Here is a 19,128-nt window from a genome sequence, read left to right as displayed (position 1 = left end):
AAAAAAAAATCTGTTTATACAGTAGGCCAAAACTTTCTTTTCTAGATTAAAAGGGCCAATTGACTGTGAATCTTTAAAGACTGATGTCTCTTTAAGCTGTTCCAAAGCAGAAGAGAAGATACTGAATACATGGTATCAAAGAGTTATCAGTCTCTTCACCCAGGAGGCAGCAGTGAGTGGTGTAAATTTGGGTCAGCTTGACTCTTTTTACAGCTGTGTGGCTACGCTTATGGCTAATCAGGTAATAAATAATCTTGCCTGCCTGTGGTAAAACTTAATTTAAATGAGTCTGCACTTTTTTATGGTATGGGACCTGTTTAAGGAATCATTCCTATCTATTGCATGTGATCTAGTAAAGTATTCAGAAAGTTGTATATTTTTAACTTCCCTTAATATAAAATATCTTCTCGATGCAGAAAACTTATGAATTCTGCAACCTAGAATGCAAGTAACTTAAAGAAGGGAATGTTTCAGTGTTCTTGGAACTTTTCCTGTCACTGCTCTTAGCACTACCATTTCATGTCATATGTAATTTTAAGCAAAAGGAAAAATATCTGGGCTCTCTCTTTGAAACACATCTGTGCAAACAGACTGAATGCCTAGCTTAGCCAACATGTATGCAAGTGTTCACGAATGTGGTTCTGCAGAATTCCAAATACAGCTTATTTTGGAAAGTGATAGCACAGTGCTTTGTGAGTTGATCTTCTCCCTGTCTATTCATACTGAGATGACAGTTATTGGAAGTGTTTGTCAGTTATTTGTTTTGGGAATTTCCAGTAGTTTTGTTTCCTATTAATAAAATGAGAACATTCACATGAAACCACTGAATTCAGACTGAGACAATTCTTTTTCAAACTTTTGAGTCTAGTGAAAATTAACAATCCTTTAATTTCCAGTTAACTTAAAAATCTGATGTTTACATAGTTCTATTCATGAATGTGATAATCAGTGGGAATATCTATGTTCAGCTTCTCAAGGAGGCAGACATTTTAAGGATAATAATTTTATTTCATTTCTAGAAAAACAATATTCTAATCAAATTGTCACTCAAAACAGCAACAAAAAATATCTGTAGCTATCAAAACCAAATGATAGTGAATACCAAAAAACCCCACCAAGTTTGGAGGAAAATGCATTCAGGATATTTCACGTGTATTTAAGGCACGTATTGGTAATAAACTTTTGTAGTAAAAATAGATGCATGGACTTGACAAAGTGGAGTGTTTATTAGTTTGCATTCTTTAAGTGTTGGGACTAAGACACTCGGAAGTCATTAGAAAGATAATAGCTGTCCTTTAATTGGTCCAAAACTGCTGAAATGAATGGAAATTTTGATTTACTGAATGAAGGATAAGTGGGATGGGACTTCCTGTTTCTTCAACTAATAGGAGATATATTTTATTACTTAGCTGAAAGAACTACTTATAAGAAATGTTGAAGCATTTGTGAAACTGTTTGATCCTGAAGACAGAAGTTATCTACCTTTATTTAAGATGGAATTGATTCTTGGTGAAAAACATATGGAGTTTTATCCAAGCCTCCAAGAGCTTGAAGAAGCAATTCTGTTTGTAGTGAATCGTATAGGACAGACTCTCCAGGTGTGCTTTTTTCTTTATTTAAGTGTGTAAGTGATAAGTGGCTCAGTATGTGAAGATATTACTAATTTAGAACCCCTTCCTAATGGGAAGCAAAATCCATCCCAAGATATTTATTTTCCGTGAGGATTCTGCAGTTTTTATTAAGAATGCCCAGCAGAACTCTAGGCTCTGAAATTCACTTTGCCATTCATTGTTTATGAAAAATAGACACATTTGTTACTGACTGTTTTAGTCTGCTATTTCAAGCTGCAGAACTGTATGTATGTCCACAAATTGTTTGCTTGTTCACTGAGTAGAAGTCAGCTTCAAAACTTACCCACAAAAGAAAACTAGGTAGAAGGTAACTTTATAAATCTTTTTCTTAGGTTTGTTCAGAAAACCCAGGAGTGCCTTCTGATTTATTGATGTATTTGTAATGTATTTGTTTTGAACACTGAAACCTACTAGTACTTTCAGAGAAGTGTTTTGGATTTAGTTTAGGTTTTTTTTTTTTTTTTTGCACATAAGACAGAATTCAAATTTATGTAAGATTGGATAATTTAGATTATTTTTATCCATCCCACATGTTCTTTGCTGAACTTTTTGTATCTGGAATCATTGTTTTAGGTGCATATGAAGTGCCTGGCCTTGATTGTGGTTAGGGCCTCACACTTTTCTGATATAGTGTTTTCTTACCTTTAAAATATGTGTATGTATTGCTTTTATATTCAACTTTAATAACTGGAAGTTGCACTTCTACTAGAATGTCCAAACAGTACATTCCTGGCTAGCGGGTGGCACAACGACCCTGGACACTGAGCTTCCTTCCCATGTCATAGCATGGGCTGCATCTACACTGAAAAAATCTATCAGAGACAACTTAGAAGGTCCAAAGGAATATTTTGAAAATTATGGTGAGTGACAGAAAAGCATGTTTAAACAATGGCTGTGTTACTTGAAATAAGTAACTTGCTGTACAGTGTATGTGTTATGTAATATGTGTGGTTCTTGAATTGTAGTTGAAAGGTATGGCTGGCTTGTAGATGGGACAGCACAGGCACGAGTAGAGAGATTTGAAGCTGAACAACACAGTTTTGGTGAATATACTGCTGTAAGTTTTAATTCTACATTTATATATAATGTTTACTAATGTTTATTATCTACTATAAGTAGCAATAACAAAAGGGGAACAAAGGATAACAAGTACTCAGCCATTAGCTAGAAATTATGTTGACTGCCTACAAACCTATAGCATAAGCTTCTTCTTTTCTTAATATGTGGTAAGTGGGGAAAAAATGACTATTTATTTTCTTTGATACGTAATACTTACTCATTTAGCCAAGTATTTAAATAACAGCTCTGATGTGTGAAATCTAATGTTCTTTTGAAGTTCATAGATGAATTCTTCACCCTCAAGAAGGAAATAATGAGTTTACCAGAAGTGGTTCATTTCCCTATGATCTGTTTGAAATGTGAAGATTTAAAGCTAGGTTTGGCTAGTAATGCAAAGGCCTTTGCAAAAATGTTAATGGACAGAATAGTTGCAAATTACAGAGAGGAAAATGAAAAGTAAGTAGAATGTCCTTCTTGTTGATGTTATGTGTGTTAAATCCATAGCAGGCATGCAAATGTACCATATTCTTGTTTAATGAGGGCTCTGGGTTACCTAAAAATCGCACGGAGATTGCACCAGATGATGCCCTTTTCTCCTCTGCTCCAAGAGCTGATGGAGGAAACTATTACTAGGCACTGTCAAAGGAAAGACTGGCTGGATTCTTTTACTTGTATGGTTGATACCTCTAGGTTTTCATACGTAATGACAGGTATTATTGCTAATGGATTCTAAGAGTTAACTTGCAGATATAGGTTAGATCATTAATGAAATCTTACTGAATTGTTGAGTTAAAATGAATAATTTATAGCCTTGTTTTACAGTGATTCCATATTATCAAAATGAAATAATACTTACTCGGGATGTGTTTGTACGTATGCTAATGATACTGTGCTTAAGTTCATGTATTTATTAAAAATAATTGAAGCATTTGTTGCAAAAGTGCACCCCTGAATCCAAATAAACCTTTTATTGTAAGTTAATAAGCAGTGTTTTTCTAGGCTTACTTGTTCATATTCACTATTTATTTCATAAAGTAATTGAGCTATACAGGGGTAATTTGACCTTTAATTCCATGAAAACTAAACTTTAAACCAGTCAAACTAAAGTCTTAAAATGTTAAAATTTTATGTACAAAATACTTTTATAGGATATGCAGGGAATTTGAAGCAATTAAAGAACGTGCATTAAAAGTTCCTGAGAGCACAGAAGAAATGGTGGAAACAATAGCTTACATAAAGGAGGTAAAAGCCAAAGGTATTCAGGACCTCTCATTAAGGATCAAGGTAAATGACCGTTACTTCATTCTTAATCTTTCAGCTGGCCTATATGAATACAGAATTCATTCTGGAGTGCAGAGACTTTCATTTGATCATTCTGCATGTATGGATGTACTGTACTGCAGTGCTGGTTCATACACAGGTGGAAAGTGCTGCTCATTCTTTGTCACATGCTTTTCCTTGAGAAAGAGACTACAATCCTTATTCCCCATTCCCTTGTGTTCTGTATGTCACTGAGGAAATGCAGCTTTTAATAAAGTAAAGTGGATTGTAAAACACTCAGATTATTGTTTGTACCTAGAACCTTATTTCAGGGCTGTTTAAAAAAGCTATTTGTGTTAAAGCTAACACAAGTAGAAGGAGAATTTTATATTTTATATGAAGTCATGGCTTTGAACACACAAGAAACAATTCACTGCTTAAGCAGAATGTAGATGACACCTTAGCACTAGTACTTCATGTGTGCTTGGAGAACAAAATTGGAAAACTGTAAAATGTGCGTCAGCATATTTGGATAAGAACCTCTTTGTTTTGCTCTGTTAGGATGATGCACATCAGGTTTGGTGTTATTTGGTAAGGTGGCTTTAAAGTGTAACACATTTATGCTGCAAAGTAATATAAAATGATACCTAAAGATTTTGCACGTAGATGAGCAGGCTACAGAAGTCATATTAAAGAAGCTCACAAATGAGGCAGGGATTTGAGTAACTTCTTCTGTGTATTTTGTCCATGAAATGTAGGCTCCTATCGTATCATTGTAGATGCTTCTGTCCTGCCCCGTATCTTACTTATGATACCTAATGTTTCGTGAAATCTGTATTATAGGAGTGCTGTTGGCAAATGGAATACTTCTTAGATGTTTATTTATTTTCTCCTGAAGACATTGCACTGAATACAACAGTTCTTCTATGGCCACAGAAGATTAACCCTATTTTTGATGAGCATGATGATGTAAGGATATTTTCTTTGTTTGTGGTATATTTTGACGTGTTAGATTTTTCGCTTCTCTTGGGCTATTTATTTTGTCAACAGCCAACTGTATCTAAACATATAGCATGAACTTTACTAATTCAGAGATGCTTAAATCATGTATTCCCAGATTTTTATATCAAAGGGGGATTTTTTTGGAGGAATATGAAAATGCAGAAAATTGTCACTGCATCTTAAAGCCCTCAGCAAGTCCTAATCTCTTACTTTATTTCTCATTAGTACTAGGTAATTTATAGGAGTGTAAAAATTCACTACAGTGCAGTTGACTACTGATGAAAATGTATCTGCTGGGCCCTTGGTATGGTTTAGTGCTCTGGACTGACAGTCATTTAGTTAAAACAATGTTTTGTTCTGTCAGTGAGTGAACAGTGGGAACAGTATTATTTAGGTAGCAATCACTAATAGAAAAGACATGACATCTAATGTTCCCTTTGTGATTGTAGATTACTTTCATTTCCCCCTCTTATCTATGTTTGTCTTGCTAGCATTCTTCCTATTTATTTTTTTCTTTATTACATCCAGTCTTTCTGGTGTCAGTGTTTACACTCATGCTGTAGCAATTGGAACTTTCCTATATTTTGCTGAAGGAAGCATTTTTTGCAATTCTAAATCAATAATGGAGGTAAGGGTTCCATGCTAACATTAGAGGCTGCGGTGCAGTTAAATGAGGCAAAGGGAAAGCAACTCCTCCTGAAATGTATTTATTGTAAGGATAATACCTTGTACTGTTTATTTTCTGTCTGTGCTAAATATTTAATTTAGACGGGCCTATGAATGGTAATTATTGAAAAGACTGACAACCCCTTCTTTCTTGCTTTTTACTATAAATACAATCAACTGTTTTGTAGCTGATTGAAGAGTCCAAACGTAAAGGAGAGCAAGAACTAATAAATAAATCTGAGAAACTGACAGTGGAATTAGACAAGCTAACACAGTCTGTGACAGAATTTGAAGAATACTCAGAACTGGATTGCATGCAACAGGTCTGGTTAATGTTCACTGTAAAATGGGTTGAAATATTCCGTGTCTTTAATGCACAGAGATTGTGGAAAGAATTTAAAGTAATCAGTTCTATTAATAAATGTGAACTAAAAAGTGTATTATCCTCTTGTCACAATGTCAAAACTCATTAAAAGCCATCCTAATGCCCTGCTCTTTCATCGGAACATATCAGCAATAGCATCTGACTCAAAGGAAACTTTACTATGACGTTGTGCTACAGCCACTCATCAGACATCTTTCCCTCTAGACCTTTCACCATCTTTGTAGCCTTCCTTTTGATGCTCTCTCGTAGTCCTTATATTGCACCCAAAACTGCACACAGTGCTTGAGGTGAGATCGCACCAGCAGAGAACAAAGTGGGACAGTCACTTCCTTCGACCCACTAGCAGTGCTGTGCTTCATGCCCTCTAGTATATGGTCAGCCCCTTTGGCTGCTGGGGCACGCTGTTGACTCGTTATCTTACCATCAACCCAGATCCCCAGACCTCTTTCTGCAGAGCTGGTCTCCAGCCTCTCTTCCCATGATCTGTGTATGTATATCCAGGGTTGCCATCCCAGGTGCAGAATCCAGTACTTGTTCTTGTTAAATTTCATGTGGTTGCTGAATGCCCATCACTATCAAGATCTTGCTGTGACGTATTTCTACCCTCAAGGGAGTCAAGACAAAAACAAAATGGCTTATTATAGTTTGATACCTGATTTTGATAGCTTCTCAGAGCATAATTTAGTTATTTCTCAAGACATACAATTATTTAATTTCAGTATGTAGCTGACCTGAGAGCCTTACAGAAACGCATACAAGAAGCTGATGAAATAGTAGCTTTTATTCATAAAGAAGAGACTCTGTTGAAATGGAAGTTAAGTGACTTCCCCCTCCTCAGCAACTTAAAAACTGAGATTGAACCATGTCAGAAACTCTTTCATCTCATACTGAAATGGCAGCGAACTGAAAAAAGGTAATTCAGTACTATATGCTCTTGAGGCTAAGTGAGGAAGAATGGACACAATAGTCATGCTATCTTTGTTCATGTCAGGTATAGATATGCATTTGTTTTCTTGTAAACATTTATTGGTTACTAGCAATCCAAGTTTAATGGTACTATAATTTATATACTAGGGTTGATGATTTTAGTACAGCTACTAAACGTCTGTTTACTTGTTTGCATTGCATTAAAGGTACATCACATATTTTGTTCTAACTGTATTGTTCGGACTGATGAAATCCATAAATAAGACAAGATCTGTAGGAAAAAAAAATGTAATGGGGAGGAAGAAGAAATGGTTAGGTATGAGCTATTTGGTATGCCAAAAGAGGAAGAAATGTAATTAGAAGGGTCACAGTGTGTATGTAATGAAAGCCATCTTTAATCTAACATCTGTACAAAATGCTGTGCTCAAATGATTATATTGTATTTGGAAGTTAGAAAGAAGAATATGACTAGACAGCGATTTTTTTTTTTGAGTGAAAATCCAAATGCCTAATGTATTTTGGCATCTTATATTGATCTCTAAGCAGAGCTAAAATAAAATATTTCTTGGTCTGTGCTCTTACTTGATATCAGCATGTGAATGATTTGAAAGCATTACACAAATACACAGAAGAGAATGATCAATCCACCCTTAAGTTGTGCATTAGTATTTTGTATAGAATGATAATAACTGGAAATAAGAGCTTTGCTTTCATTTAAATAACTATTATTTTGACCCATTCATATTGCAAAACAAGGATTTAAATGTTTGTGTAATATGTCTGCTATTCTGTTTTCTAAATTCTTAGATGGATGGATGGTGCTTTTTTGGAACTAAATGGAGAAATCATGGAGGCTGAGCTTGATGAGTTTTCTCGAGAGATATACAAAATGTCAAAACTCTTCCAACAAAAACAGAAGAAAATTCAGCAGGAGTTGGAAAAGACATCACGCAGAACTGTAGAAGAGAAGAGGGGAGAAGAAATAAAGCCAAATCCAACTCTTACAATGTGTTATTCAGTTCTGGAGCAGGTGAAAGATTTTAAGGTAAAAAAAAAAAAGTTATTACAAATTAATGCTGAGGAATAAATGCTAAATTCAGTACTCAGTATGGATAAATACTGCAGTGACAGACACCTGGATTTTTTTGTTAGCTTTGGAGTTCAGTGTTTCATGTAAGTAAAACCCATTTGGAACTACTGACTTCTGTAGGAAGTTGAATCATGTACCAGGGCCGAATTGCCTCTAATCTCACACAAATGTCCTGGACAAAACCTTTCCTTTCTGTCCAGTAGAGCCTCAAAAAGAAGGTCAGATAGCAGAAGGGCACTGCTTGTTGGAATAATAATTATGGCCGTGCAGTTCTTTAGGATGTCCGTTAAGCTTGCCTTGATGAGACCGTGCATGCTAATAACAGTTGTACCAAGATTTACTGTTTGGAGACAGTGTGTTCATCGACATCTGAATCCTACCACAGGAAGTGAAAGAGAAGTGCTCATGCTGTAAGTTAGCAAACATAAGCACCATGAAGTAACCTCTGGAAGTTACTTGTTTTTCTTCTTATCAGAGGCAGAGAGAGAGAGAGAGATCCAAATCACCATTTCCACACTGTACTGTCCTATTTATTTTAATAAGATTAGAGATTTTATAGCAGTTAAAGGGATGTGAATTGTTAAGGAGTGAATGCATACAGGGAAAAGTGTTTGGGGGATTCAGGGAAGCATTTAAGAATGTAGTAGAGGATTTTGACATGAGACTGTTACATTAAATGGCAGTCTGATCTCACATAAAATAGTTGAAAAATTGAGGAAAGAAAAGATTGAGAGATAATGCACATTGTAATTTTTATGGTATAAATGTTTTTCCGCAACTAGGAGAATATTCCCACCGTGAATGTCTTTTGTAACCCTGGCATGCGAACTCGTCATTGGCAGCAGATGTCAAATATAGTAGGGTATGATTTAACACCAGACTCTGGAACTACTCTGAGAAAAATTCTGAAGCAGAATATAGCCCCTTATTTGGAACAATTTGAAGCTATAAGTTTTGGTGCAAGTAAGGTAAGCATGTAGATTTGATTGTGGCAAATATAACGTCAGGTCTCTTTGTGATAGCTTGTATGACCTGCTAGAATATTTTTGTCTTATGCCTATACTAAAGAGATGTGGTGAGACTTTGGCTTATTAGATGGTAACAGTGAGTGTGTATACATTTGTATTCCATATCACATCCTTACTGCTTCCGGAGTGCACTGCCTTCAGTTAACTAGAAAGGTAGTTCTAAGAAAAAAATGAAAAATAATTCATGCTGTTAGATTAAAATAGCTTGTTCAGCTGGGTAAGTTTATATATTGAATTAATCAACTGGGGAAAAAAATACAATAACTAGAGTAAATTATTTTCTTTTTACATATTAGGAGTTTTCCTTAGAGAGAGCAATGCATGCAATGATGGAAACTTGGGATTCAATTTTCTTTAATACAACTGTTTATCGTGAGACTGGTGTTCATATTCTGTCTGCAGTGGATGAGATTCAAGCTGTTCTTGAAGATCAGATTGTGAAAACTCAGACAATGAGGGGATCACCTTTCATTAAAGCATTTGACAAAGAAATCAGGGTATGATGAGAAAAAGCAATTTTTGTTTGTTTGTTTTTTATGATAACTGTCATGCAAAAGTAAGCCAATTGTATTACAGTATTGTTACGTGATGTTAGTGAAATGCATTTCCTCAAAAGTCTTTGGAGTTTGTTTAAGTCCTTCATACATTATTTCTGTGTTACTGTTCCTTCTATGTTTCATGTTTTGGTTCTTCTCTCCTTTGCCATTCAGATGCAACCAAAACAACTTTGGTTCACATACTTTGAAAATCACTATTTTAGTTAGGGACTTTAACCTTGCTTCTTAATATCTTGAAATTAAGATTTCATTACTGTTCAAATGATTAACGCTTTGTGATTTAGTCCTTCAGTTTGGGAATCACATTTTGAACTGTAGTGATTACTTCTAGGCAAGAAAGTTTTTTGAGGGCTGGGAGAAGTGTTTTTTAATCAGGCTTCAGAACAGTGATGGATCAGTTTACACCTGCTTATCTATTCACTGGGCTAGAGTAGCCTTAGTGGTACTAACACCTCGTCTGTGGTCAGGAGAGAAGTTGGTGAATTTGCTTTGCAGTTACCCTCCGTAATTCTTTCAGTTTGTTAGCAAATTCTAATTCAAACAGTCTCAGGAAACATGTAATTAATAACCTTCAAAAAGGTACTTACGGCTTTCTCCAACCTCTTCTAGAGGCATCTGCTGCTGTCTGCTTTAGAGACAGGATACCAGGCTGGCTGGATCTCTCTTCTGATCTAGTGGTCTTTCTGGTACTCTTGCATTCCTGCTATAATCCAGTGGCAAACCAGGAGCTCCTTGCTGTGGGAGATGGGGAAAAAAAATGTCACTGGTAACCTGCAGGGTGTTACTTAACCCTTAAATTATTAAAAGATCATAGCACTAAAGTGATAACTGCATTTGGGAAAATTGATTTCCAGATAAATTTTGTTTTCTGAACTCCTTTGGTCATCTGTGCATGTGAAAGAACCTCAATATGCCGACAATTTTTTTTTTTATTTTGCTGACTGCTAGACATGTTTTATTTTCTTCTTGGGAAATGGAGCATTGCAGTATCCACTTTTTCCATAATTATTTTCTTTAATACTATTTGTGTAAAAATATTCAGGTAACATTCTTTAAATATTTATTAAGGAATGGGAGAGTCGCCTAATTCAAATTCAGGAAATAATTGATGAATGGCTGAAAGTGCAAGCACAGTGGCTTTATTTGGAATCCATTTTTTCTTCTGAGGATATTATGCAACAGATGCCAGAAGAGGGGCGTCTCTTTCAAACAGTGGATAGGCAATGGAAGGATATCATGACGTACTGTGCCAGAGACCCACAGGTAAGGAAAATAGACTGTACTTAAAAAGAAATAATAGTTTCTCTCAGTTTGTTTTCAGCAAGGTTTTTGTTTTTAGAATATATAAAGACCAACTACATCAGCTGCCTAGGCTTTCTAGGAATAAAATAATGATGTACATAAATTTGAGTAGTTTCTGCTGTTCAAAGTATCTTATTCATAACTTACAGTTGGCGTGTGTTTATTATTACAGGTTCTTGCTGCTACTTCCTTGGAAGGAATGTTGGAGAAGCTTCAGAACTGTAATGAGTTTCTTGACAAAATCATGAAAGGGCTTAATGCTTATCTTGAGAAAAAGCGTCTCTTCTTTCCCCGGTATGATGTGTTTAGGCTATTTCAAAAACAAAAATTCTGAACATTTATTTTGTTGTTTAATAAGGTCAGCCCTTAGAGTAGCTGGTAATTCAGTTAGCTTTTTATTCTTTTTTTTTTTAACTTTTTTTTCTAAATCTTTTTGTAGCTTCTTTTTCTTGTCTAATGATGAAATGTTGGAGATCCTATCAGAGACCAAAGATCCTCTCAGAGTTCAGCCTCACCTGAAGAAGTGTTTTGAAGGCATTGCAAAGCTACATTTCCTTCCCAATCTGGATATAAAAGCAATGTATAGTTCTGAAGGCGAGTGTGTTGAACTGATTTCAACGATTTCTACTTCTGAAGCTCGAGGCGCAGTGGAGAAGTGGTTAATTCAAGTAGAAGATGTTATGCTGAAGAGCATACATAATGTTATTGCCAAATCAAGAATGGTATGGATTTTGTAGTATAGGTTTTGTACTAATTTAATAACAATAGCACACAGAGGAATAGACCTTCCTTTTATTTTAAGGCTATCTGCTTCCTAAAATTCTTCCTCACAGGAGTTCAAGTAGGTGAAGTTACGGCACCAAGAAGAAGTTAACATGACTTATATTTATAGGCCACTGAGATGAGTAAGAGTTTAGTTTGAGTAAGATTTAAGTTGTAATACTGGATTTAAATTTTGTAAAATGATTTGCAGCATTACTGTGTTTCAAGGATAAGTCATCTGAGTTTAATGGATTATTTAGCCTTTGTTATTTAATCAGAAGATATAAATAAATAAAACACTTGTAATGTTTCCCCTCTCCTCAGCAAAGATCATGAGCCAGAAAAGATTTCTTGTGTGCAGTTAGCACACTGAATATTTACGTAATATGGAAATATAAGTAAATGTATCTTAACATTTGAGACCTAATTGCACATCTGTGGCTAAAAAGACATTTAAAAGTTCACTTACACTTTGAAAATAAGAAAAGAGTACTTTCTTCAAAGGTCAGCAATATGTTCACAATATATACTTTTTATTACATTATAGAATCATAGGGTGGTTTGGGTTGGAAAGGACCTTAAATATCATTCAGTTCTAACCACCCTGCCATGGGCAGGGACCCCTTCCACTAGATCACGCTGCCCAAAGCCCTATCTGACCTGGCCTTGAACTCTTCCAGGGATGGAACATCCTCAACTTCTCTGGCCTGCCTGTTCTACAGACTTAGCAATCTGATAGTAAAGAATTTATTCCTTATTTCATCCAAATCTACCCATAAATAGTTTTAAATGGTTATTTCTTGTCCAGTCTACTCTCCTTGACAAAGAATCCCACTCCAGCTTTCTTGTAGGTTCTCTTTAAGTACTGAAAGTTTTCTCTAAGGTGTCCCCAGAGTCTTCTCTTTTCTAGGCTATATAACCTCAACTTTCTTAGCTTGTCTTTGTAGTAGGGGTGCTCCAGCCCTCAGATCATCTTTGTGGCCCTCCTCTATATTCACTCAAACAAGTCCATGCTTTCTAATGTTGGGTGCCCCCAAGATGAAAGCAGTACTGCGAGTGTGGTCTCATAGGAGCAGAGAGGGGGACAATCACCTCTTTGACCAGCTAGCAAGACTTCTTTTGATGCAACCCAAGATACAGGTGGCTTTCTGGGTTGCAAGTGCACACTGCTGGCTCCTGTAGAGCTTTTCATCCACCAGAACCCCCCAGTTACAGTGTGTATGCACTCACATTGTATTTGTATGCTGCATTTATCTCTTTCAGGCATATCTAGAGACTGAGAGAAAAAGTTGGGTTCTGGAGTGGCCTGGACAAGTAGTATTGTGTGTATCTCAAATGTTCTGGACAAGTGAGGTCCATGAAGTTCTTTGCAGTCAGCCAGAGGTACTATGTGAGACATTATCTTTTTTTTTTTAATTCATTCTTCAGCTAATATATTTTGCCCAATCAAATCTTATCTTTAGACAATCAAAATAAAATTTGATAAAGCATCAGCATATAAGTTTGGTATGGAATTTCTATAAAGCGATTTATAACTTCAATTCAGATATTTGAATGTTCTTGTTTAGAGCAAGCATAGATTAAAATCATAAATGCATAACTGATGAATAGAGAAGTTGATGCAAAAATATGATGATGTAAGAATGGTTTAATAAGCAATCCCCATTAGGGTATCTAATTATTGTAAAGAAGTCTGAAACGCTTCAAACTGTCATATATTCAGTTTCATAACTACTATTGTTTCTCCCAGGGCTTAAAGGATTATTATGATACACTTCAGCTTCAACTTAATGATATCGTAGAGCTGGTAAGAGGAAAACTGTCAAAGCAAACAAGGACTACGCTGGGTGCCTTGGTTACTATTGATGTTCATGCTAGAGATGTCATCATGGAAATGATTGAAAGTGGTACCTATCCTTTTAAGATATTTTTATTCTTGTGTGTCTTTACTTCCTTAATACTGTGTTAATTAAAAATAGCAAACCAATCTGATTTTGCTTCAGAAAACAACGGTTTTAAGATGTATCAAGTGTATGTGATCACTTAGATATGAGAATAAACAGTAATAATTTCAAAGTTTTAAATTTATATTTAAAAGAAAATTCAGTTATCTAAAACTTCCTTTATCTTTGCTTTTAATTATGTGTTTATCAGGTGTACAGAGTGAAACAGACTTTCAGTGGCTTGCACAACTTCGGTATTATTGGGAATTTGAGAATGTTCGTGTCTGCATCATTAATTGCAATGTAAAATATGCTTATGAATACCTTGGAAACTCACCACGCCTGGTCATTACTCCTCTAACAGACAGGTGTTACCGCACCTTGGTATGATCTTCTGCAAATATTACTAAAGACCATGCTTACTGTAGTATGTTATCTTTTACACTGTTCATTACAACCATACTTACAGGGCTTTCAGTTGCTGTGAGACTGCTATTTCTGTCGAAAGGGAGTTTTTGAAGGTCATAATTTCTGTAGCTTATTGAACATTAAGTGGATCTATAGCAATGATACTGGACGGCCCACCAACATGCCTTAAACATTAGTGGACTGTTCTCTTTTTTTGAAATACTAAAGAAAAACCTCCCTTTATCACTTCACAGGTAGTGAGAACACAAAATTCTTGCAATTTATTTAGCTGGAATATGGTTTCAAATTTTATTAGACATGTTGTGGAGACCAAATCACCACCTCTGTAGGTTTGGAATTACTCTGAAAAGGCTGGACTGATGCATATGAAGACATTTTGTTCTCTTGGTAGATTTAGTTTTTGTGGTACGGTTCTAGGTAACGTTTGGTACATATTTGTTGAAACATTAAGAATCTGTGCATGGTTATGACAGAAGAAGGTGATGTGGCTGCTAGTCTCTTTCTATTTTTTGGATCACAGACTTTGAATCTTGGAATCCTAGAATCCTAGAAAATTTCCTCATGGAATGATCAATGGAATGGAAATGCAACAAAAGGGAGTGAGGGAAATGAAAAGAGGAAAAAGTGTATAAAAGGAGAAGCAGATGTAGAAAAGAATAGCAACTAAGTAATGGCTTCAAGTTCAATTTTCAAGTTGTGTCTAAACAAAAAAATAAAGGTTGGATCTAATAACGTTTGAGTAATCATTGTCATGATTATGTATAAAACTAAATTTTCTTTTATGGAAAATTCAGTCGTCTCTATTTCTAGACTGAAAGTAATTTTCAGATTTATAAATTTTTATAATATATAAACGGTCTTTTTTTGTTTCATACAGTCATTGTCTCTATTGTATGCAATTTAAATTAACATTTTCATCCAAAATAATCTCATATAAATGAAGTACTAATAATTTTCACAAACTATTTCTGTTCCTTAGATTGGAGCTTTTTATTTAAACCTCGGTGGAGCCCCAGAGGGTCCAGCAGGGACAGGTAAAACAGAGACCACGAAAGATTTAGCTAAAGCTCTTGCTGTGCAGTGTGTTGTCTTCAACTGTTCTGATGGCCTCGATTATGTGGCAATGGGAAAGGTAAACAGAAGTGTTAGAATTCCCATTTTATTTGCTAGGATGGAAATTGTAGGATGTCCACTTTGCAGAAGCGCTTGTAAATGAATGTCACCTGAGGTTTGCCACCCTTGAATGTAATATACTGGTCTCAACACGTTAATGATTTTTGTGCCATGAAATCCAATCAAGTCACGAATTAGAACAACAAAAAAAAGACAACTGATCAGAATCTTCTGATTTACATTTCTTTAAAATACAGAAAAGACTTTGTCAGTATAGTATTGACTCTTGCTCAAAACAGGCTTAGATATTATCATCTTGGACTTAGATATTATCATAATTTTATCTTTCGTATGATCAAACTTCAACATGATACTCTTAAGTTTCTTTTGGATCCTTGAACACTAGAGATACTATTGTTGTCTTTCTTCATCTTACAGTTTTTCAAGGGTTTGGCTTCATCGGGTGCATGGGCATGTTTTGATGAATTCAATCGCATTGAACTGGAAGTACTGTCTGTTGTGGCCCAGCAGATCCTTTGCATCCAGAGAGCTATACAGGCAAAACTAGAAAAATTTGTTTTTGAAGGAACTGAACTGAAACTTAACCCCAACTGTTTTGTAGCTATTACTATGAATCCAGGTTATGCAGGACGTTCTGAACTTCCAGATAATCTGAAGGTAAAACAATAAAAGATGTGCTTCTGCTTTAAAATGATTTAAAAAAAAAAAAAAGCGTATTGTTGGTATTAATTCAGATTTAATTCAGTTTAATTCTTAACTTACATATTTGATTTATACGTACTAAGCCTCTCTTTTTCCTAATTACTGTTATTTTTGAAAGAATTTGAAAAAAATGGAGGAATACGATAGAATGCTTTAAGAAAGTATTTTTGCATAGCATTTATTGCAGTCTTATTTAATAGAATAAATGTTATTGAACTAAACCTAGTTCATGTAATGAGCTTCCTTATATTATGTGATTAAATAAAATCATAGAGATTATTGTTTTGTCTATATTGGCGGTTTCAGTGGGAAGTTTGGCTTTAACCAAGTAATTTGAAGGCTTTTGGAAAAGTGCTACGTGGCATCTGTCCCTTAAGACTCAATGTAGGACAGAGTAGGAACTATGAATGTTAACTTAAAGCAGACTTAATGCAGTATGAAAAGTATGTCAGCTTCAGATTACTTCAGGAATGGAAGCGCATTTGCTCATGCTGTCTACATCGCGTATTTCTCTATGGGATGTATCAGTGTGGGGGGCAAACTGCAGTCTTGAGGTAGTGCTGAGCAGGTAGGATATCTTTTCTGTGTTTGATTGTACATCAAGGTGGATCTTGATGGTAGTGTACTTTAGCTTTCTCGCAAGTTGTAAACTGTATCTGCAAATATTGCTAACTTTTCTATCTCATTGGCTCCCAGTGTTCTACACAGTACTGCTTTCTAGTTCTATGATTCTATGACTGTTGCAAATCATCCATAGCTTATCTACCTGATCTTATTAAGCAGTACTTCATTTAAAAAGCTGATACTGTTTACCATTAGAAATGCTCTGGTGGAATGAATCCACTCCTCACAAAATTATCTAAGGATGTTTCTTTGGGTTTGTGTTTCAGGTTCTTTTCCGAACCGTAGCCATGATGGTTCCTAACTATGCTTTGATAGCAGAAATTTCTCTCTATTCATATGGATTTCTGAATGCAAAGTCGCTATCAGTGAAGATAGTAATGACCTACAGGCTTTGTTCAGAGCAGCTTTCCTCTCAGTATCACTATGACTATGGAATGCGAGCAGTTAAAGCTGTGTTGGTGGCTGCTGGGAATTTAAAACTGAAATTTCCAGAGGAAGATGAAGATATATTGGTGAGTTCAGGGAGTAATTCTTAAGGAATTTTACTGATGCATGCAGTTCAGAGCTCTTAGGGCAGTTCCACCACATCTTCATTGACATGTCACCAATCCGCTTTACTTAGTTTCTCTATTTAGGAAACAAAGATAACTGTCTTTTATTTTTATTATTATTATCTTTTAAGTGCATGCTACACTTTCCAGAGCTATGCTGGTGATTGTGCTTAACTGCTTATCAATGCCATCATATAATTAAGAATTTTAATTGCATATTAGATTGTTTTAGTTTCTGAACAGTGTATTCTTCATTTCTAATAGGAACAACAAAATGTGTAATTGTTTTCTCTAGCTTCTTAGATCAATTAAAGATGTGAATGAGCCCAAATTTTTGTCATGTGATATACCTCTCTTCATGGGTATAACTAGTGATTTATTTCCTGGAATCAAACTTCCTGATGCAGACTACAGAGTAAGTATACTTGTAACTTCATTAAGCTGAAGTCAGTTTCCTGATGACAGTATGCCTTCCCCTCAAGATTAAATTGGTACTCCTGTTCTAGTATTGGAAGTACAAAAGTGGTGTTGGGTTTTTTTTTTCCATGAGTGCTTGCTATATTCTGGTTAATAGTGTTACATGTATTATTTAATGTGAAACCCTTATTAACGATCATATACTCTTCTATCATAGTCCATATATAGATGATAATTTAAGGAATAGGGTGCAATGAATATTTACTTGTAATTTTACAATGAATAAAATCTAATAAAAATACTTAATCTAGATTTATACAAGTTGTAAACATAAATGGTTTTTAAAAGGGAAAAAAAGGAAAAGAAAAAATGCTTGTAGCAAATGATAAGTTTGTAATTTGGTTTGATTTTAGGATTTTCTGGAATGTGCAAATGAATGTTGTATTCGACATAATGTCCAACCTGTAAAAGCTTTTATAGAGAAAATGATACAGACGTATGAAATGATGATTGTTAGACATGGGTAAGATTCTCATTACTATTTCACAAGCTGTATTTGTTGTCGTTTTGGTTTATGTCGTGGTAGTTATCTATATCAAGTATAAAAGATGAGTGGCAGAATGATTCAGTTCGTGTTGAAATGGTTACTGCTGAGGTAGAATTAATTTTCTTCCTAGTGGCTGGTATGGTGCTGTGTTTTGGTTTGAAGGGGAAAATAATAGTTGTAACATGCTGATGTTTCTGTTGTTGCCGGGCAGCGCTTCCACTAAGTCAAGAACTTCTCAGCTTCTCATACTGCCCCCAGTGAAGGTGCTGGGTGTGCACAAGGGGATGGAACCAGAACAGCTGGCCCAAACTGGCCACAAGGATATTCTATACCATACAACTCATGCTGTACAATAAAAGTGGGGGGAGTCGGCTGGTGGGGAAGCCTCCACTGCTTGGAGACTGATTGGGCTTCAGCTGGTTGGTAGTGAGAGGCTGTGTTGGGCCTTACCTGCCAGATCTTTGCCATTATATTCCTAGCTTTTATTACTGAGCAGTAAGCTGATTGAGGGAATGTGTACAATATATTGCCCTTATGATTAATACTGTTCAGCTCAACAATTAATCCTTCCAGGGTGGCACTGTTACAGTCACATCCCCATGCTGGATGACCAGCAAAGTTATTTTTAAATGTGGCTGAAGGTAGTTCGGTGGTGTTTTTTTTTTCATTTTGTTTTGTTTTTGTGTGTGTAGTATATATTCCTGCTGCTTGTCTTCTTCCAGAACTTTGCTACAAGCTGTCTAGGACTGAAAATAAACCAGAAAATAATATTTGATTCTATAAGCGAAATTAGGAAGTGGATCTATGTTGTGGAGGACAGCTTGTGTACAGTGGCTGTGCAGTCAAGTTTGCGTGGGCAAATCAACTGTTTTTGCCTAAATGATGTTTTGTATATGTAAAACTGAAATGACCATTCTGAGTTGTAGAACTTAGGTGTATACACAGTATAAGCTTGTAAGTTCATATATAGCTTTGAATGCAGCTCCTTTAAAATGTAAGCATGCTTTTTCTAGAAACGAGGGCCAGATCTACAGTGTTTAAACATATAAATAATATTGTTGTCCTTGTTTGTAAAAGTCAAAATGCAAGACAGATCTATTAATAGTTTTTTT

At 35.4% G+C, this 19,128-nt stretch overlaps 1 protein-coding gene across 1 annotated transcript in view; it reads left to right on the top strand.

Annotated features, from left to right (window-relative positions):
- The window catches only part of DNAH12 (dynein axonemal heavy chain 12), a 64,257-nt gene that overhangs the window by 6,545 nt on the left and 38,584 nt on the right, over window positions 1–19,128 (top strand). The window contains exons 6-28 of the mRNA XM_021409658.1: window positions 46–241; window positions 1,410–1,598; window positions 2,341–2,491; window positions 2,597–2,688; window positions 2,968–3,146; window positions 3,839–3,974; window positions 4,794–4,919; window positions 5,807–5,941; window positions 6,723–6,916; window positions 7,738–7,975; window positions 8,803–8,988; window positions 9,345–9,545; window positions 10,674–10,868; window positions 11,080–11,201; window positions 11,347–11,629; window positions 12,933–13,052; window positions 13,420–13,576; window positions 13,824–13,996; window positions 15,021–15,173; window positions 15,593–15,832; window positions 16,768–17,013; window positions 17,348–17,467; window positions 17,883–17,992. Coding sequence (XP_021265333.1) covers window positions 46–241; window positions 1,410–1,598; window positions 2,341–2,491; window positions 2,597–2,688; window positions 2,968–3,146; window positions 3,839–3,974; window positions 4,794–4,919; window positions 5,807–5,941; window positions 6,723–6,916; window positions 7,738–7,975; window positions 8,803–8,988; window positions 9,345–9,545; window positions 10,674–10,868; window positions 11,080–11,201; window positions 11,347–11,629; window positions 12,933–13,052; window positions 13,420–13,576; window positions 13,824–13,996; window positions 15,021–15,173; window positions 15,593–15,832; window positions 16,768–17,013; window positions 17,348–17,467; window positions 17,883–17,992 — 3,942 coding nt within the window. The remainder of the gene's footprint in view (window positions 1–45; window positions 242–1,409; window positions 1,599–2,340; window positions 2,492–2,596; window positions 2,689–2,967; window positions 3,147–3,838; window positions 3,975–4,793; window positions 4,920–5,806; window positions 5,942–6,722; window positions 6,917–7,737; window positions 7,976–8,802; window positions 8,989–9,344; window positions 9,546–10,673; window positions 10,869–11,079; window positions 11,202–11,346; window positions 11,630–12,932; window positions 13,053–13,419; window positions 13,577–13,823; window positions 13,997–15,020; window positions 15,174–15,592; window positions 15,833–16,767; window positions 17,014–17,347; window positions 17,468–17,882; window positions 17,993–19,128) is intronic.

This window comes from Numida meleagris, chromosome 11, assembly GCF_002078875.1.
Source record: "Numida meleagris isolate 19003 breed g44 Domestic line chromosome 11, NumMel1.0, whole genome shotgun sequence".
Taxonomy (NCBI): Eukaryota; Metazoa; Chordata; class Aves; order Galliformes; family Numididae; genus Numida; species Numida meleagris.
The sequence above is the reverse complement of the archived record's forward strand: the minus strand, read 5'-3'. Positions and strand labels throughout refer to the sequence as shown.